Source organism: Dipodomys merriami, unplaced genomic scaffold (genome assembly GCF_024711535.1).
Source record: "Dipodomys merriami isolate MVZ:Mamm:240054 unplaced genomic scaffold, mDipMer1.0.p SCAF_6, whole genome shotgun sequence".
In the NCBI taxonomy this organism is placed as follows: domain Eukaryota; kingdom Metazoa; phylum Chordata; class Mammalia; order Rodentia; family Heteromyidae; genus Dipodomys; species Dipodomys merriami.
Window position 1 is genome coordinate 7,237,509 of NW_027206179.1, and position 18,965 is coordinate 7,256,473.

The window sequence follows — 18,965 nt, forward strand, 5'->3', positions numbered from 1 at the left end:
ACTTGAGCTACAGCACCACTTCCAGTTTTCTGAGTGGTTTATTGGAGATAAGAATTTCACAGACTTGGGCTGGGAAGGTGGCTCAGTGGTAGAGTGCTTGCCTTGCATGCATGAAGCCCTGGGTTCAGTTCCTCAGCACCACATAAGCAAAAAGAAAAAAGCCGGAAGTGGCGCCGTGGCTCAAGTGGTAGAGTGCTAGCCTTGAGCTGAAGAGCTGAGGGACAGCACCCAGGCCCAGAGTTCAGGCCCCATGACCGGACCCAAAAAAAAGAAAAAAAGAAAAAAAAAGAATTTCACGACTTTCCTGCCCAGGCTGGCTTTCTTTTAATCTCTTTTCTTTCTTTATTTATTTTTATTCGGTCGTGGGGCCTGAACTCTGGGCCTGGGCGCTGTCCCTCAGCTCTTCAGCTCAAGGCTAGCGCTCTACCACTTGAGCCACGGCGCCACTTCTGGCTTTTTTCTTTTTGCTTATGTGGTGCTGAGGAATCGAACCCAGGGCCTCTGGCATGCAAGGCAAGCGCTCTACCACTGAGCCACCTTCCCAGCCCATCTTTTAATCTCTTTTCATCCCCTCAGTAGAAGAAAAAAATGTCCTTGATGTCGCTCAAGTGTATGCTGAAGAATGATTAAAATGGCTCATATGAACTCATGACTTCTACCTTGCATTGCTTGATCTCTGGGCTGGTGCTCTACCACTTGAGCCATGCCTCCAGCCTGGCTTTTTGTTGGTTAATGGGAGATAAAAGTCTCTTGGACACTTCACACCTGGAATCCTAGCTGTTCTAAAGGCTGAGATCTGAGGATTGTGATTCAAAGCCAGCCCAGGCAGAAAAGTCTGTGGGACTCTTATATCTAACCAACAAAAAACCAGAAGTACAGAAGTAGAGCTGTGGCTCAGTGGTAGAACACCAGCCTTGAGCAAAAAAGCTAGGTGAGAGTGGTAAGCTTTCAGTTCAAGCTTCAGTACAGGTGTATGCACATATACACACATACATACTCAAACATAAACCAAGTCATTAGTTACGGAGATGATGTGGTTGGCCCATTATGATATAGTGGTGTGCAGGCATAGTAGCATATGCCTGTATTCTCAACTAGGGAGGCTGAGGTAGGATGGTCAAGGATTTTAGGCCAGAGTGTACTACATGTGCAAAAAAAACAAAGAAGAAAAGAGAGGGAGGGAGAGCAGGAAGGAGGGAGGAAGAAAAGAAAGGAAGAGAGAAAAAAATGAGAAGACAAACAACAAATTGAAGAATGAAATGCTTGTATTTCCTATCACCAAGGATTAAATCTACCCCCGAAAGAAAATTCTGGATATAAGTGGAGCTGTGGCTCAAAGTGGTAGAACACTAGTCTTGAGCAAAAAGCTCAGGGACAGTGCTCAGGCCCTGAGTTCAAGCCCCATGACTTGAAAAGAAAAAAAGAAAAAGAAAAACAAAAGAAAAGAAAATTCTGGATAGTAGTAAGAAAAAGAACAACACACCATTGACTGCTGGAAACAAAAATGGCCATCTAGTACTTGGAAAGGTAATCTTGAATTTAGATGCAAATCAAAAACAAGCGAGGAACTGGGAAGGTAGCTTTTATTTTTTTTATTTCTTGTTGGTCGTGGGGCTTGAACTGTGGGCTTGGGCACTGTCCCTGAGCTCTCTACCTCGAGGCCTGAGCTCTACCACTTTTGAGCTACAGCACCACTTCTAGTTTTCTATTGTTTAATTGGAGATAAGAGTCTCATGGACTTTCCTGCCTAGGCTGGCTTTGAACTTCAGTTCTCAAATCTCAGCCTCCTGAGTAGCTAAGATTACAGACGTGAGCCACTGTGCCTAGCATGGGGAGGTAGCTTAGTGGTAGAGTGCTCGCCTAGCATGCATGAAGTCCTCAATACCACATAAACAGAAAAAGCCGGAAATGGTGCTGTGACTCAAGTGGTAGAGTGCTAGCCTTGAGCAAATGCAGCTCAGGGACAGGGCCAAGGTTCTGAGTTCAAGCCCCAGAACTGGCAAAAACAAACAAACAAAAAAACTGAGTGAGAGCCGGGCGCTGGTGGCTCACGCCTGTAATCCTAGCTACTCAGGAGGCTGAGATCTGAGGATCGCGGTTCAAAGCCAGCCCGGGCAGGAGAGCCGGCGAGACTCCTATCTCCAATAAACCATCAGAAAACCGGAAGTGGCGCTGTAGCTCAAGTGGTAGAGCGCTCGCCTTGAGCTGAAGAGCTGAGGGACAGCGCCCAGGCCCAGAGTTCAAGCCCCACAACCGACCAAAAAAAAAAAAAAAAAAAAAAAAAAAAAAAAAAAAAACTGAGTGAGGTCATTTTCCACTTATCAGATTGGCAGGAATCCAAGTGCTTAATGACATGGCTTGTGACAACTATGAGGGGACGGGAGCCAGGATTCCTGCGTTGGGGTGTGAAAGCACAATTTCCTTGCAGGGTGATTTGGTAACTTTTTCCTGAACTACAAATATGAAAGCCCTTTGACCTACTTCAGGGAATTTACCCTACAGGTAATATTTATGTGCACAAAATAACCTAAAAGATTTCTCATCATTGGACTGTCATCTCGATGCTGGGAAGGCAGAGACAGCAAGATCTTGATCTCCAGGCTGTCACGGGCTATCTAGCCAAAGGTAGCTCCAAAAGCCAGTAGAAGCTTGGTGGCTCATGTCTGTAATCCTAGCTACTTAACAGCCCTGAGTTTGAATACTGATAAAATAACAGGGTGTGGTGTATATGCCTATAGTTTCAGCTAGTTTGGAGGCTGAGATGGAGGGGGGGCAGGGGGAGGAATCATTTGAGCCTAGGAATTTTCAGCCAGCCTGGGTTGTACAATGAGACCTCATCCCAAAGAAATAAAAGTTTGTCAACATGGCTCATGTCTGTAATTGAAGCTACTCTGGAAGCTGAGATCGGAGGATCGTGATTTGAGCCAGACCAGGCAGGAAAAATCTGTGAGTCTTTTTTTTCTTTTTAGTCAGGGCCTTGAACTCAGGACCTAAGCACTGTCCCTGAGCCCTTTTTGGTCAAGGCTAGTGCTCTACTACTTTGAGCCACAGAACCACTTCAGGTTTTCTGGTGGTTAATTGGACATAAGAGTTTCAGGGACTTCCCTGCCCAGGCTAGCTTTGAACTCTGATCCTCAGCTCTCAGTCTCCTGAGCAGCAAGGATTACAGGCATGAACAAACAGCACCTAGCTCATGAGACTTTTTTTTTGTCATTCCTAGGGCTTGAACTCAGAGCCTGGGCACTGTCTCTAAGCTTCTTTGCTCAAGGCTAGCAGCAGTCTATCACTTGAGCCATAGTGCCATCTCTGGCTTTTTCTGTTTATGTGGTACTGAGGAATCAAACCCAGGGCTTCATGAATGCTAGGCAAGCACTCTACCACTAAGCCACATTCCCAGCCCTTATGAGACACTTATATTCAATTAAACACCAAAAAAGTAAGAAGTGAAATGAAACTGTGGCTCAAGTGGTAGAGCATGGGCTGGGAAAGTGGCTCAGTGGTAGAGTGCTTGCCTCGCATGCATGAGGCCCTGGGTTCGATTCCTTAGCACCAGAGAAGCAGAAAAAACCAGAAGTGGTGCTGTGGCTCAAGAGTGAGCTGAATATTTGAGGGACAGTGCCCAGGCCCTGAGTTCAAGTCCCATGACCTACAAAAACAAAAGTGGTAGAGTGCTAGCCTTGAGCAAAAAAGAGCTCAGGGAGCTAGGCACTGGTGGCTCATGCCTATAATCCTAACTACTCAGGAGGCTGAGATCTGAGGATCATGGTACAAAGCCAGCCAGGGCAGCAAAGTCCATGAGACTCTTATGTCAATTAACCACCAGAAATCTGGAAGTAGCACTGTGGCTCAAATGGTAGAGCACTCACCTTGAGCTGAAGAGCTCAGGGACAGCAACAAGGCCCAGAGTTGAAGCCCCATGACTGACAAAAAAAAAAAAGAGGTCAGGGACAGTGCCCAGGCCCTGAGTTCAAGCTTGAGGACCAGCACACATACACAAAAGTAATAACAATAATAAAAATAATTTAAAAAAACCTTTCCCCAGAAATGAAAAGTTATCCAAAGGTAATCTTGTATACAAGTGCCTATGACTCCTTTATTTCTCATAGTTAAAAATGATCATTAACTCAAACGTCTTTTATGATAGAAAAGAATAGATAGGTTTATTTATACAATGATAAAAAACAAATGAACTATTGGTACACACTCCCAACAGGAATAAATAGGCACATTAAAAGAAATCAGAGAAATGTGAAGATTCTCTCTGATTCCATTCACAGAATATTCTAGAAAATAAAAAGTAATCTACAGAGCTATTGGCAGGCAGGGAAGGGAGAGAGGTTCCTAAGAAGTATGAGAAAACTTCTGGGTGTGGTAGCCCCATCAGTTATCTTAATTGTGGTGATTATCTCACAGAGAATACATATGTCAGCGTTTATTAAGCTATGTGCTTTAAATATGTACAGATTATGGCATGTCAATTATACTTCAGTAAAGCTGCCAAAAAACCTGCCTATTTGTCAAACAAAAACATTTACAAAGACTGGACTTGAAAGTGATTATTAAAAAAAATACTTTCTAACATATTTATAAGATGATTTCTTTGTTGCTTTGTGTGTCCCTCCCCCACGGTATAACCCCTGCTTTCACTGTATTTGATGTTGGTATAATTTGTGGAGGGGAAGGGAAAAAACAAATCATTTAAATAGGGATACAGGTGGACCCATTGCAACAATGAGATGTACAAACGAACTTTACAACTTTGAGGGGGGAGGAGAGAGGGGAGAGGAGATGGGAAGGGATGGGAAGGGGAAACAAAGGAGGAGGCAACAGTGCTTGGTAAGAAATGTACTCATTATCTTGCCCATGTAATTGTAACTCCTCTGAATGGTACTTTCACAATAAAAAAAAAAAACAAAAAACTCTCTTTTCATGTATGTGTTGGTACCAGAGCTTGAACTCAGGACCTCAAGGTCTTACTTGGCTTCCTTGCTAGTGCTTGGGCGCTATCACTTGAGCCATACTCATACTACTTGAGCCACGCCCCTCCAAGTGAACCACCAATCCAACAGGCCCCCTATCACTTAAGCTACACCTCCTCTGAGACACACCCCCTACAACTTGAGCCACACTCTCAGCCCTTCTACTTCTAAAGATACTAGATAGATAGATAGATAGATAGATAGATAGATAGATAGATAGATAGATAGATAGATAGATAGATTTTGTGATGGTCCTGCGGCTTGAACTCAGGAGGGCCTGGGTGCTGTGCTGAGCACCCAAGTGCTCCACCACTTGAGCCACAGCTCTACTTCTAACTTTTTGGTGCTTAATTGGACTTTCCTGCCCTGGCTGGCTTCAACAGCAATCCCCAGATCTCAGCTTCCTGAGAACCTGATATTACAGGCATGAGCCACCTGCACCAATTCTTTATCCCCTCCCCCCCTTTTTTTTTTGCCAGTTGTGGGGCTTGAACTTTGGGCCTGGGCGCTGTCCCTGAGCTCTTCAGCTCAAGGCAAGTGCTCTACTACTTGAGCCACAGCACCACTTCCTGTTTTCGTGGTTAATTGGAGTTAAGAGTCTCATGGACTTTGCTGCCTGGGCTGGCCTTGAACCGAGATCCTCAGATCTCAGCCTCCTCAGTAGCTAGGATTTTAGGAATGAGTCACCAGTGCCTGGCACATTTCTTATTTTCAAAAAGTAGAGTCTCACATTATGCCTGCACCAGCCCGGGCTCCTATTTGTGCTTCCCTTTGGTTGCTAGGATGACAGGCAAAGGCTATTGCACCATTTGTGGTTCCACCATGGCTAGGATAGAGACATGCACCATGGAACCCAAACACTGGTTGAGATGCAGTCTGGCACATTTCATTTTGTTGAGGCTGGCCTTGAACCGAGATCTTCTGATCTCAGTTTCCCAAGTGGCAAAGATTATAAGCTTGATCCACTGTGCCCGGCTGGTGGCTAGTGTGCTTTCTCCATGACAACACCCATCATTGGGGATTCAAAATATGTGGTTGAAAGGATCATGTGGAGTACTGCCAAGAATGGGCAAAGGGACATCATGTAACTCTCAATATCAGCACCAAGAAGGACACAATATCCCAGCCAAAAATGCATGATGGGAGCCTAGTAGAGAAGGAACACCAGACAGACAGAAAGACACACCGGGAGAGCTTCCCTGCAAATAACTGGTATGTACGTTTTGGAGATGTCAGTGTCCTGAAGCGCAATGCAGAACTGAAGACACTGAGGACAGAAAGCCAAGGGAGAGCTGGGTGCAGGTGGCTCACACCTGTCATCCCCGCTCCTCAGGAAGCTGAGATCTAGGGATTATAGTTCAAAGCCAGCCTAGGCAGGAAAGTTCATGAGACTCTTAATGCCACTGAAACACCCAAAAAGCTGGAAATGGCGCTGTAACTCAAATGGTAGGGTGCCAACCTTAAGCACAAAGAGGCTCAGGAACAGCATCTAGGCTCTGAGTTCAAGCCCCACAACTGATCAAAAAAAAAAAAAGCCAAACGAAGGGTTGGATGGGATTCTGACATAGGCCGGGAACCCATAGGGCTGCAAAGGGCACTACTTGGGCCCAGATGAAACTGGAATACGGACCACAGATTAGATAACAGCACTGGGTCAGGGTTCCATTTCCTGAAGCTGTGGTCCGGACAGCAGTTATGTAAGCTGGGTTTTGTTGCTAGGAAAGGGCAAAGGGCCAAAAAAGGCAAGGCACACATTCCAAGTGCAACACACCCTCGGTGGCTCAAAAACAAAGAGTGCCTGAGAGTGTGTGCAAGAGTGAACGGTGCCCCCTCCCTCTCTGTCTCTCTGTCTCAGGCATAAATAGAAAGTGGACGTGCATAGACCCACAGACATCCCTATACACAGCCATGCAATTTTCTTTCTTTCCTTCTTTCTGTGCTGGAGCTGGGGCTTAAACTGTCCCTTAGCTTTTTTCACTGAAGGATGACATTCTTTACCACTCTGAACCACAGCTCTACTTAATTGAAGATAAGAGTCTCATGGACTTTCCTTCTGAGCTGGCTTTGAGCTGCGATCCTCAGACCTCAGCCTCCTGAGTACCTAGGCTTACAAGTGTGAGCCACAGGTACCAGGCTCTGTTTTCTTTTTTTAGGTCAGAGACCTGAACTTGAACTCAGTAGGTGATGCTTTACGTTGACTAGTGCTGTACCAACAAAGCCACATCTCCAACCCTTGGCTTTTCCTTTCCTTTTTCATTTCTTTTGTGTTTGTGCCAGTTGTGGGGCTTGAACTCAGGGCCTGGGCACTGTTCCTGAGCTTTGTTGCTCAGGGCTAGCTAGCCCTCTACCACTTGAGCCACAGCTCTACTTATAGCTTGTGTGTGTGTGTGTGTGTGTGTGTGTGTGTGTGTGTGTGTGTGTGTGTGTGTGTGTTTTGCCAGTCCTGGGTCTTGAACTCAGGACCTGGGCACTGTCCCTGAGCTTCATTTGCTCAAGGCTTGCACTCTATCTACTACTTGAGCCACAGCACCCCTTCTGGTTTTTTCTTTTCATGTGGTACTGAGGAATCAAACCCAGGGCTTTATGCATGCTAGGCAAGCACTCTACCACTAGGCCTGCATTCCCAGACCTATGCTGCTGTTTACATTGTAAGGAGTTCCTGCACTGACAGCTCCTCTTCCCTTAATAAATCCACCAGAATCACCCATGATTAGAGATAGAAAGGCCCTGTTCCTAAGGCTATGCCCCACCCCATGCTTAAGTCTCCTGATGGTAGGAATTGGTCTCCATTCTGCTGCCCAGAGACCAGTGAAGAAAGACAGTTACCTCAGTCATATGGAAGCACCTTGTATCTGGGTACAAATGAAGATGACTCTTGCCTGTAATCCTACTCAGGAGGACAAGATCTGAGGACTGTGGCTCGAAGCCAGCTCTGGAAGAAAAGTCCCTGTGAGAATCTTATCTCTAACCAACTACTCAAAAACTGGAAATGGAGCTTTGGATTAAGTGGTAGAGCACCAGATTTAAGCAAAAAAGCTAAGGGACAGTGTCTGTGTTCTGAGTTCAACCCTGGGATTGCGCGCATGCACACACACACACACACACACACACACACACACTGTCAGCAAATTGACAAAATCATTGAGCATTTTCCTTTAGAAACCTGGGAAGAGGTTTGGAGGGGAGCTGGAGATTAGCATGACTTGACATAGTCTACCACTCAGGGTCAGACTGGGGAGTAGACAGGCCATCACAAGCAACTCTTTCCAGTGGTTTCTTCCCTGCCCTCACTGGCTGCCTGTCTCTTGACATGTGGCTCTACTGGGGAAGTGTATTAGTGGTACCCTGCACGTCAGCCCAGTCCTGGGCCTGCACTTTCACATTCCTGAGTCTTGGTTGCTGGCTTCTGGCCTGCTGAGTCAACCCTGTTGGCTTTAAAAAAAAATTATTATTATTTTTAGTTAATCTGCCCTGTGGTTCTTCCGGGCAGGAGGGTTTTCTAGGCCAGATGCTCTTTCCTGGCAGGGTAAGAAAGGAGTGGGTGGGGAAAAGGATGTAGGAAAAAAAAGTCAGCCTCAGAACAAGGTCTCATTCATGTTGTCTTTTTTTTTTTTCCTTCTTGGAGCTTGAACTCAGGGCCTGGGCACTGTCCCTGAGCTCAAGGCTAATGCTCTAGCACTTGAGCCATAGTGTCATTTGTGGCTTTTTCTGTTTCTGTGGTACTGAGGAAAAGAACCCAGGGCTTCGTGCATAACTAGGCAAGCACTCTACCACTAAGCCACATTCCCAGCTCAGAGCCATAGTGTCACTTGTGGCTTTTTCTGTTTCTGTGGTACTGAGGAAAAGAACCCAGGGCTTCGTGCATAACTAGGCAAGCACTCTACCACTAAGCCACTTTCCCAGCTCAGGAAGTAGTATTCTATGTGGAATGAATGAATGCATGAATGAATGAGTGTACAAATGAATGAGTGCATGCATGAATAAATGAATGAGGGAATGAACAAATGAATGCATGATGAATGAATGAATGAGTGTACAAATGGATGAGTGCATAAATGAATGTCTGAATGAATGAGGGAATGAATGAATGAGGGAATGAAAAAATGAATGTTAGATGAATGAACAAATGGATGAATAAATGAAGGGTGGAAGGGACAAGTCCCTTCTGTGCCTTCTAGGTTTCTGCTTGAATACAAGCACAGCCCGGGAAACCGAGGCCCCCTGAGTCTCTGTAATCTGTTCTGGTGCTGGGGAGGGCATAGGCGATTTTGGGGGTGAGGGTGGAGGAGACGGGGGAGGGGATAAGGAAATTAAGCCATCTGTTACATACATCTGCAACCATCCCAGCGCGGGAAGAAGTGTGGGAGCTTTGAGCTTTCTAGGAAAGGGGAGAGGGGGCTATAGCCTGGTGTTGACCCCTCGCAAAGTTGGAGTTCTAGGGGGGTCTCCCCACCCTCTGAGGGGAGACAGGGACTTTGCTGCTCTGTGGGGATGGGATATGGGGGGCGCCCAAGGCAGGGTTGGGGGTGGTGCTGCTGGCGGGAGACTCTGGGACCAGGTACGGGGTGCGGGGGGGGGGTGCGGCATCCTCTGTGTGTGTGTGTGTGTGTGTGTGTGTGTGTGTGTGTGTGTGTGTGTGTGTGTGTCAGAGCTTTGCATCCCCTGGAAGTCCACCACCCTACCTAACCACCAGCCTCGACCCCACCCCCGGCGGCCCGCCCCGCCCCTGCCCGCCCTCGCCCCGCCTCCACCCCCGCCCCCGCCGGTTTAATAAAAGGTGGCCTGGGGCACGGTGGAGGAGACCGAGCCGAGCTGGCTAGGAGATCCCGGGTCCGCCCTGTCCGTCCATCTGCCCATCTGTCCGTTCCCCTCTGTCCATCTGCGCCCCAGCAGACTTCCCTGCTGCGCGGGGCTCCCGCCGCGTGTCCACCCCTCGTCGCTGTCGCATCTGGAAGCGATCAGGTGCCCCCGCCCCGGAGTCTCCGCATCCCGGTGCAGCCCGGTGCCCAGGTGTCCCGGAGTCATGCGCTGCGCCCCGACGGCAGGCGCGGCCCTGGTGCTGTGCGCCGCCACGGCGGGGCTGCTGCGCGCCCAGGCCGGCGCCGCGCCACCGCCGCCCGAGCCCCCGCGCTTCGCGTCCTGGGACGAGATGAACGTGCTGGCCCACGGGCTCCTGCAGCTCGGCCGCGGGCTGCACGAACACGTAGAGCGCACCCGAGGGCAGCTGGGCGCTCTGGAGCGCCGCCTGGCCGCCTGCGGCGCGGCCTGCCAGACATCCGAGACCACCGGGGTCCCCTCCGCGCATCCCCAGCGTCCGGGCGCCGCCGCCGCCGGTGGTGAGATGGCTCCTGAGATCCTGCGTGATCTCCAGGTAGGAGCGGCTTCCAGGACGGTTTGGGAGGGAAGGGGGAAGGTGTAGCTGTGCCTAAAATCCTGCATGCCTGGGGGTGAGGAGTGGGGAGAGGGACAGGCCTGGGGCTCTCTGGGCTCTTCTGCTTTGGTTGCAAAAGGTTGGACATTTGGAAGGATGGATGGTGGGGGAGGATGGATGGGGAGGCTGGACACCTGAGCCCAGATTCTCAGTGAGGTTTGTCCTCCTTCACCCTACTCCCCTCAGACACAGCTGAAGGTTCAAAATGGCAGGATCCACCAACTGTTCCTCAAAGTGGCTCAGCAGCAGCGACATCTGGAGAAGCAACACTTGAGAATCCAACATCTGCAGAACAAGGTACCCACCCTAGGACCCGGCCCAGCCGAGGAGGACCGGGCAAGGCCAGGCAAGGCCGGGCCTGTCGTCCTGTCTCTGCTGGAATAGAGCTAACAAATCTAAAAACTCAGCAGCTCGAGCCATTTGATCTAACGCCGATGCACCTTCTTCTCCTGACTCAGATTGCCCTTCTGGCCCCCACACACCTAGACAACGGGGTGATCCAGCCTGCCACTAAAAAGAGGCTCCCCAAGATGGCCCAGCCTTCTGGTCTGGCTCCCAATGCCACCAGCTTGCACAGTGAGTGTCTGATCGTTTCGCTGTCCTCCAGTCCTGTCCCCGGCTCATCCCACCTTCCCACTTTCCATCCTGGTCCCCATCTCCCTGTGGAGCCTACCTTAGGAGACAGACAGAAGTCCTGCCTTATGTCCCTTGGGCTCACTAGTGAGGGGTTGATGGGAAGAGCCCCACGCCCCCCTCAGCCCTGACCCTATGTGGTCTTCCCAGCAAATGCCTCATGTCCTAGCTGGAGCTGGGGTGGGACAGTGAGGAACTTAAACTATTAGTGGGAATGAAGGGAAAAACCCCCCTCGCCCCCAGTTCCCAGTCCTAGGGCCTGAACTTAGGACCTGGGTGCTGTCATGTAGCTTTTTCCATTCAAGGCTGGTGCTCTACCACTTGAACCACTTGAGCTTTTTGGTGATTAACTGGAGATAAAAGCCTCATGGAGGGCTGGGATGTAACTCAGTGGCAAAGCGCTTGCCTAGCAAGTGCAACGTCCTGGGTTCGATCCCCAGTACCAAAAAAGAAAAGACAAAAAAAATACAGTTAGAAAAAAAAAAAAAGCCTGATGGATTTTCCTTCTCAGATCTCAGCCTCTTGAATAGCTAGGTTGACAGGTGGGAGCCAGCCCCTACTCATAAGCCAGGCTTAAATCTTACAAATCCAGTGTTCCTGGTCCCTCATGCCTTTTTTTCTGTTCCCCAAGTCTCTATGCAGCCTGTACATATTTGCACACGCACACACATGCCCATACTGAATGAGCTTTTTTGGGGGGAGGGCATCTCTTGGTCCTTTATTGTGCACATTCCAAGTCCACCCTCCCCCATCCCAAACCATGGCACATGTGTCTATCTGACACAAGTTCTCAGTTCCCACCCTAAGTTCATGTCCACCCTGTCACCTTGCGCCCCGCCATCTGTGGCTGTCCACTGCCAACTGGGTGAAAGTTTGGATCCCCCATTTCACACCCAGGGCAGGCTGGTGGCTGGCTTCCAACCCTTAGGGCGCACCCCTCCCCCACAGGCAGATGTGCAGTCATCCTGGGATGAGGGGCGATTGGGGGTGGGGTGGGAGCCGCAGGCATACGCCCTGGCTTGGGAGAGATGGTGGAGGAAAAAAGGAGGGTGTTGTGAAGGTTTGGGACTCCCAGACTCAGGCCAGCCAAGTAGGGGAAAGTTCAGAACCGGGGATACAAACATCTGGCTGTGAAGCTGACCACATTGGTGGCTTGGCCAGCTGCCTGTCCTGATTGGATGAGAGGAAAAGTAGGGAAAAGGGGAGCTGCCTGAGGGGCCGGAAAGTGTCCTCCTGGGGTTCAGAGCCAGCTCCTCCTGGGGGGGGGGAGTGAATATACTCATTGGAGGAGAGTCCCCGCCTGCCCCCCCCCACGACCTTTTCCCTACTTTCTCAGCTTGGGGGGGGGGCGGGCCCTCCTGATCCTGCCAAGACCAAGTTCCTTCTTGCCTTCTCTCCTCTCTTCCTCCTTCTCCCTCCAGACTTGTTCCCTAAGCTTTCTCACAGTGAGACCAAAGCTTCAGTCACCTCAAGTCTCATCCAGACTCCATCAGCACCCTCCCCCCACTATACAAGTCCAAGTCCTTTGTGCTGAGCTCAGCATCTGCCTCCTGTGCACCTCCCCCCTCCCACCCCAGCTGCCTCTTCCTCCTCCTTTTATTTTTTTTTTTTTTGGGTCTGGTCGTGGGGCCTGAACTCTGGGCCTGGGTGCTGTCCCTCAGCTCCTCAGCTCAAGGCTAGCGCTCTACCACTTGAGCCACAGCGCCACTTCCGGCTTTTTTCTTTTTGCTTATGTGGTGCTGAGGAATCGAACCCAGGGCCTCAGGCATGCAAGGCAAGCGCTCTACCACTGAGCCACCTTCCCAGCCCCTCCTCCTCCTTCTTTTTTTGCCAGTCCCGGAGCTTGAACTCAGGGCCTGGTCACTGTCCTTGGGCCTCTCTGTGCTCAAGGCTAGCACTCTACCACTTAAGCCACAGCACCACTTCTGGCTTTTTCTGTTTATGTGGTACTGAGGAATGGAACCCAGGGCTTCATGCATGGTAGGCGAGCACTCTACCACTAAGCCACATCCTCGATCTCCAGCTCCTTTCTAATCTTTATTAAAACACCAACTGTGGCCTATGTCCAGGGTGAGGGGGCAGGTGCTTGATGGCTGGGGAGGGAGCTGCTTTGTGTCTCTGGGCACTAGGTGGGGGAGTGAAGGGAGACACCCCCAGATAACTTGAGTGGGGGGGTTGGTCTGGGGGGTGAGGGAAAGCATCCAGACACTGGGACCCAGAAACAGGAGGAAAGAGACTCCTGGACAGCAAGTGGCACATGTAAATTCCCTGTGGCAGGAGGGTTTGTGGTTCAGGAAGGGTAGGGGAGATACAAGAGAAGCCTCCGTGTGCAGCAAGGGTGGGGTACAGCCAGGCTTGGAGGTTCATGCCTGTACTCCCAGCTAACCAGGAGGCTGAGCTCCAAGGATCGAGGTTGGAAGCCAGCCTGGACAAGAAAGCCTCCCAATTACTCAGTAAAAAGTTGGACATGGAGCTGTGGAACAAGTAGTAGAGCACCAGCCTTGAGTAAAAAAGCTAAGGGAGCTTGCCATTCGTGGCTCACACCTGTAATCCTAGCTACTCAGGAGGCTGTCAGCCAGGGCAGGAAAATCCGTGAGACTCTTATCTTTAATTAATCACCAGTGGGCTGGGAAGTTGGCTCAGTGGTAGAGTGCTTGCCTTGCATTCCTGAGGCCCTGGGTTCAATTCCTCAGCACCACATAAGCAAAAAGAAAAAAGCCAGAAGTGGCACTGTGGCTTCAAGTGGTAGAGTGCTATCCTTGAGCTGAAGAGCTGAGGGACAGCACTCAGGCCCAGAGTTCAGGCCCCATGACTGTACCCCCCCCCAAAAAAAAATTAATCACCAGAAAACCAGAAGTAGCGCTGTGGCTCAAGTGGTAGAGCTTGAGGTGAATAGTTGAGGGACACCCAGGCCCAGAATTCAAGCCCCACAACTGTCAGGAAAAAAAAAAAGGCTAAGGGACCAAGCCTAGACCCTGAGTTCAAGCTCCAGATACTAGACACAAAAGAAAGGAGGTGGTGGGGGTGCAATGTGGGAGGAGGGAGAACAATCTTCAGTGAACCTCGTCAATCATATTGACCAAGGCCATAGGAAGCCAGGGAAGAGTCTAGCTGATAGTGGAGTCCTAAGAGTAAGATTGCCTCTCACCCACTTTCTCCACATCCCCAGCCCTTAGACATGACCGTCTCCTGACACTCTGGGGTTTCTCTCCTGCATCAGCTCTTCTTTCTGTCTGCCTTCAGAACTGCCTAAGGACTGCCAGGAGCTCTTCGAAGATGGCCAGCGGCAGAGTGGACTTTTCCAGATCCAGCCTCAGGGGTCCCCACCATTCCTGGTTAACTGTGAGATGACCTCAGGTAGGAGGCCTTGGCTTATGGAGGGAGCCCTCTTGCCCTGTATAATCCTGTTGCTGCTTTTAAAATGCAGCCACAAGCCCAGCACCAGTAGCTCACACCTGTAATCCTAGCTACTCAGGAGGCTAAGATTTGAGTGAGGATCACAGTTGGAAGCCAGCCCCAGGCAGGAAAGTCTTTGAGACTCTTATCTCCAATGAAATACCCAAAGAGTTGGAAGTGGAGCTGTGGCTCAAGTGGTAGAGCATTAGCCTTGAGCAAAAAGAGCTCAGGGGGCAGTGCCCAGGCCCTGAGTTCAAGTCCTACAACTGAGGGGGGAAAAAAGGCAGTTGTACATAGCACAGAGGTAGAACAGGCCTAGCATGTGCAAAGGCCTCGGGTTCAACCTCACCCTATATCCATAAATGAACTTTCTATACGTAATCCCTGCAGCTGGTTTTGCAGATTTTCTCTAGCTGCTCTTCCCTGCCATTCCTTGGGACAAAGGTCTAGCCTCGATCTCCTGCTTGCTATCCTTACTTCTGTCTCACTTTCCTTCTCTTACTGTCCCTGGGTTTAGGGGAATCTCAGGGTTCGGGAGCCAATAGGGTCAAGCCTTTTGAGGAGGGAATCTCCTGGTGACCCTGCACCTCTCTCTCTCTCCGGACAGAGGGGGGCTGGACTGTGATTCAGCGGCGCCAAGATGGCTCTGTGGATTTCAACCAGCCATGGGAAGCCTACAAGGCCGGCTTTGGGGACCCCCAAGGTGGGTACTTCTGGGCTGGGTGAAAGGCAGGGAGGGGAGAGGTGTGGGGATGCGTACCCTCCTCACCAGGTGGCATCTCCCTCTGCAGGCGAGTTCTGGCTGGGCCTGGAAAAAATCCACAGTATCACTGGGGACCGTGGTGGCCGTCTGGCTGTGCAGCTTCAGGACAGAGATGGTAATGCCAAATCTCTTAAGTTTCCCGTCCACCTGGGCGGCGAGGACACAGCCTACAGCCTGCAGCTCACCGCCCCCGTGGCCAGTGAGCTGGGAGTCTCGGTGGCCACATCAAACGGCCTCTCCCTGCCCTTCTCCACATGGGACCAGGACCACGACCTCCGAGGGGATCTGAACTGTGCCAAGAGCCTCTCTGGTGAGCAAGCTTTTTCTTCAGCCTGTCCCACCTCCTACCCCAAGGTCCCCTCCTCATCTTCTTATGGTGCTTTGTTGCTTTGCTTGATCACATTTCTGTTTTCCTGTCTTTAAAATGGGTCCAATGGTGGCATGTACTATGTGGGGCTGTTAGGACAATTCAGTGAGACATTTGTGGGATGGGGCAGGCATGGGGTGAAGCTGAGATACACCTGGTCCCTGTAAAATTGGAGGAAAAGCCTTGGCTCTGTGAAGGAAAAGATGAAATTACAGAGCTGGGAACGTGGCTTAGTGGTAGAGCACTTGCCTAGCATGCATGAAGCCCTGGATTCTAAGCCCTGGTTTCAATTCCTCAGTACCACATAAACAGAAGAGGCCAGAAGTGCCACTGTGGCTCAAGTGGTAGAGTGCTAGCCTTGAGCAAAAAAAAAAAAAAAAACTCAGGGACGGTGTGCAGGCCTGAGTTCAAGCCCCAGGACTGACAGGAAAAAAAAAAAAAAAGATAAAGTGACTTGTTCCCCCCTTCTCTTTTGTTGGTCATGGGGCTTGAACTTTGGGCCTGGGTGCTGTCCCTCAGCTCTTCAGTTTAAGGCAAACACTTTAGCACTTGAGAGCTACAGTGTCACTTCTGGTTTTCTGGTGGTTAATTGGAGATAAGAGTCTCAGGACTTTCCTTCTTGGGCTGGCTTTGAACCTCTATCCTCAGAGCTCAGCTAAGATTACAGGCGTGAGCCACCGGTCCCTGGCTCCGCTCCTTTCCTTTCCTTTCCTTTCCTTTTTCCTTTCCTTTCCTTTCCTTTTTCTTTTCCTTTTTCCTTTCCTTTCCCTTTTCCTTTCCTTTCCTTTTTCCTTTCCTTTCCTTTCCTTTCTTTTCTTTCTGCAGTACTGAGGTTTGAACTCAGGGCTTCTGAAGTGAGCCATGCCTCTCTGCTCTTGTTTTGTTTTTTTCTTTAGTTATTTTTCAGGTAGGGTCTCTCATTTTTGCCCACATCCAGCCTTGGATCCAAGATCTTCTTATCCATGGCCTCCTACATGGCTGGAGGGCCAGGTGTAGGTAGTCTGACTTGTTGGTTGAGATGAGGATCTCACTAACATTTTCCTCAGGCTGGCCTTCAACTATGATCCTTTTGATCTCCAGGGGAGATTGTCAATAAGTCTACCTTGTTCCCAAGGCAGAAAAGTTGACTACCTGTGATTAAGGAGATGCCCAGGGTCCCCCATTTTCCCCCTCACTTTGTCACAACCTGGGTGTCCTTTGGAAAGGTTTGTCCATCACTACCAGGGCCATCTTCTTCTTCTTGGAGAATGCAGGGCCTTGACTGTGTCCTCTGTCCTTTGACCTGGCAGGTGGATGGTGGTTCGGCACCTGTGGTCACTCCAACCTCAATGGCCAGTATTTCCATTCCATGCCCCATCAACGGCAGCAGCGTAAGAAGGGAATGTTCTGGAAGGGCTGGCGGGGCCGCTACTACCCACTGCAGGCGACCACCATGCTGATCCAAGCCACAGAGGACAAAGAAGCCTCTTAGCCTCCCGCTGGGGCCTGGTCCCAGGCCAAGAAGGACAATGACCTTGAGTTTGGCTCAAGGATTTTGAGCGCTCTGTGTCTGGTCATGGGCGCCCAGCAGGGGCCACGTGGAGCTTTGTGGACGGAGAAGAAGCCCTTGACTGGAGAGAACCCCTATTTCTGAGTGGGGTGCTGCACGTATTCTGTGAGATCAGGACGGCAGGGCGAGGGATGGTCCCTGGGGAAAGTGTAGGATGATGGGGTTATACAGTGTGAACCCCACTTCTTGCCTGCCTGAGGAGCTGAGGAGGCAGAGGGACCACTCTGGGATGGCCAGGCCAGCCCTTGATGGCAGACTCAGTCATATTGACTGGCTAGGGAAATGGGGATCCCTGGGAGGGGGAGGGGGTCCCCAATACCCTCCTGGTGCTCTTGTATGGGGGATGCTGCGGTGCCAGCGATGGCACCCTGGCAGAAGCCATGGGGTTCTTGGAATAAAAAGCAACCTCAGAACATTTCGTGCCTTGTTCTTTGGTTTGTTTTGAAAAGCAAAGTCCAAGGAGACATGCTCCTGGGGTGTGGAGTGTGTCCCCAGCGGTGAGCACAGGCTGGGGTTCTCTCCCCCCCACCTCTGCCAGCCTATCCCAGCTGCCCTCCTCGAAGACGTTCTGATGTGACTCACCCTTGTCTTCACTTTCAAAATCACCAAGAAAACCCCAAAACAAACGAACCAAAAAAACCCTTGTACAGTTCAGTCATTAGGGAAGCAAGTGGAAGGAAAAAGGAGACTTCCTTCCCAATCATATTTAAACATATACGTTACAGTTCTTTTTTGTTTGTTTGTTTGCTTGCTTGTTTGAATTCAGGGCCCTATTGTCTGACATGGACCTCAAACCCATTTTGTTTGGTTTGGTTTTTTGGTGCTGGTCTTGAACTCAGGGCCTGGACATTGTCCCCAAGCTACATTTTGCTCAAGGCTAATACTCTACCACTTGACCCATAGCTCCACTTCTTGATTTTTTTGGTGGTTTGGAGATGATAACAGTCTCATGGACTTTCCTGCCCAGGCTGGCTTCAAATTACAATCCTTAGATTGCAGCCTCCTGAGATGCTAGGACTATAGGTGTGAGCCACTGATGAGTAGCTTTTTTTTTTTTTTTTGGTGCCAGTCCTGGGGCTTGAACTCAGGGCCCAAGCACCATCCCTGAGCTTTTGTGCCCAAGAGATCTACCACTTGAGCCACAAAATTACTACCAGCCTTTTGGATGATTAATTGGAGATAAATCTCAGACTTTCATGTTTGGGCTGGCTTTGAACTGAGATCCTGGTATCTCAACCTTCTGAGTAGCTAAGAATACAAGTGTGAGCCACTGACACCCAGCTTACTTAGCTTTTTTTTTTTTTTAATTGAAGCCAGTAGTCTACCACTTGAGTCATACCTCCCAGTTTCTCACATTTGTCTGGTCTAGACTGGCTTTGAACTGTAATCCTCAGGATTACAGATGTGAGCCATCTGCACCCAACTAGTATTTTTTTTTCTACTATCCATGTTTCTTTTTGTTGTTGTTTTGGAAGGACCTGGGTTTGATCCCCAGAGCCATATAAAATAAATAATAAAATCTTCTACATGTTTCAAGAATCAGAAGGCCATGAGTGTGCCAAGACAAGTTTGCATGTTTAGAAGAGACATAGCCAGGTATGGTGGCTCAATTGTGTAATCCTAGCTCCCCAGAGATTTTTTTTTTTTTTGCCAGTTCTGGGGCTTGAACTCAGGGCCTGAGCACTGACCCTGAGCTTCTCTTTTTTTGGGGGGGGGTCCGGTCCTGGGGCCTAAACTCTGGGCCTGGGCGCTGTCCCTCAGCTCTTCAGCTCAAGGCTAGCATGCTTCCACTTGAGCCATGGCACCACTCCGGCTTTTTTGTCTTCTGCTTATGTGGTGCTGAGGAA

General features: G+C 49.9%; 2 protein-coding genes across 2 annotated transcripts in view; both read left to right on the top strand.

The window, feature by feature from the left end:
- Window positions 1-18,965, top strand: part of Hnrnpm (heterogeneous nuclear ribonucleoprotein M) — a 335,755-nt gene that overhangs the window by 221,376 nt on the left and 95,414 nt on the right. The window lies entirely within an intron of this gene.
- Angptl4 (angiopoietin like 4) lies at window positions 9,794-17,533 on the top strand. The gene is made up of 7 exons (XM_070002417.1): window positions 9,794-10,350; window positions 10,597-10,707; window positions 10,869-10,986; window positions 14,287-14,400; window positions 15,047-15,142; window positions 15,231-15,512; window positions 16,859-17,533. The coding sequence occupies exons 1-7, from the start codon at window positions 10,003-10,005 to the stop codon at window positions 17,038-17,040; spliced, it is 1,251 nt and encodes a 416-aa protein (XP_069858518.1). The 5' UTR covers window positions 9,794-10,002; the 3' UTR covers window positions 17,041-17,533.

Excerpts from the sequence above, each read along its gene's own strand:
- Angptl4 (XM_070002417.1), top strand. The coding sequence starts at position 10,003 with ATGCGCTGCGCCCCGACGGCAGGCGCGGCCCTGGTGCTGTGCGCCGCC. Across the intron at positions 10,708-10,868 it reads TCCAACATCTGCAGAACAAG|ATTGCCCTTCTGGCCCCCAC; the intron begins GTACCCACCCTA and ends CTCCTGACTCAG. Across the intron at positions 14,401-15,046 it reads TAACTGTGAGATGACCTCAG|AGGGGGGCTGGACTGTGATT; the intron begins GTAGGAGGCCTT and ends CTCTCCGGACAG.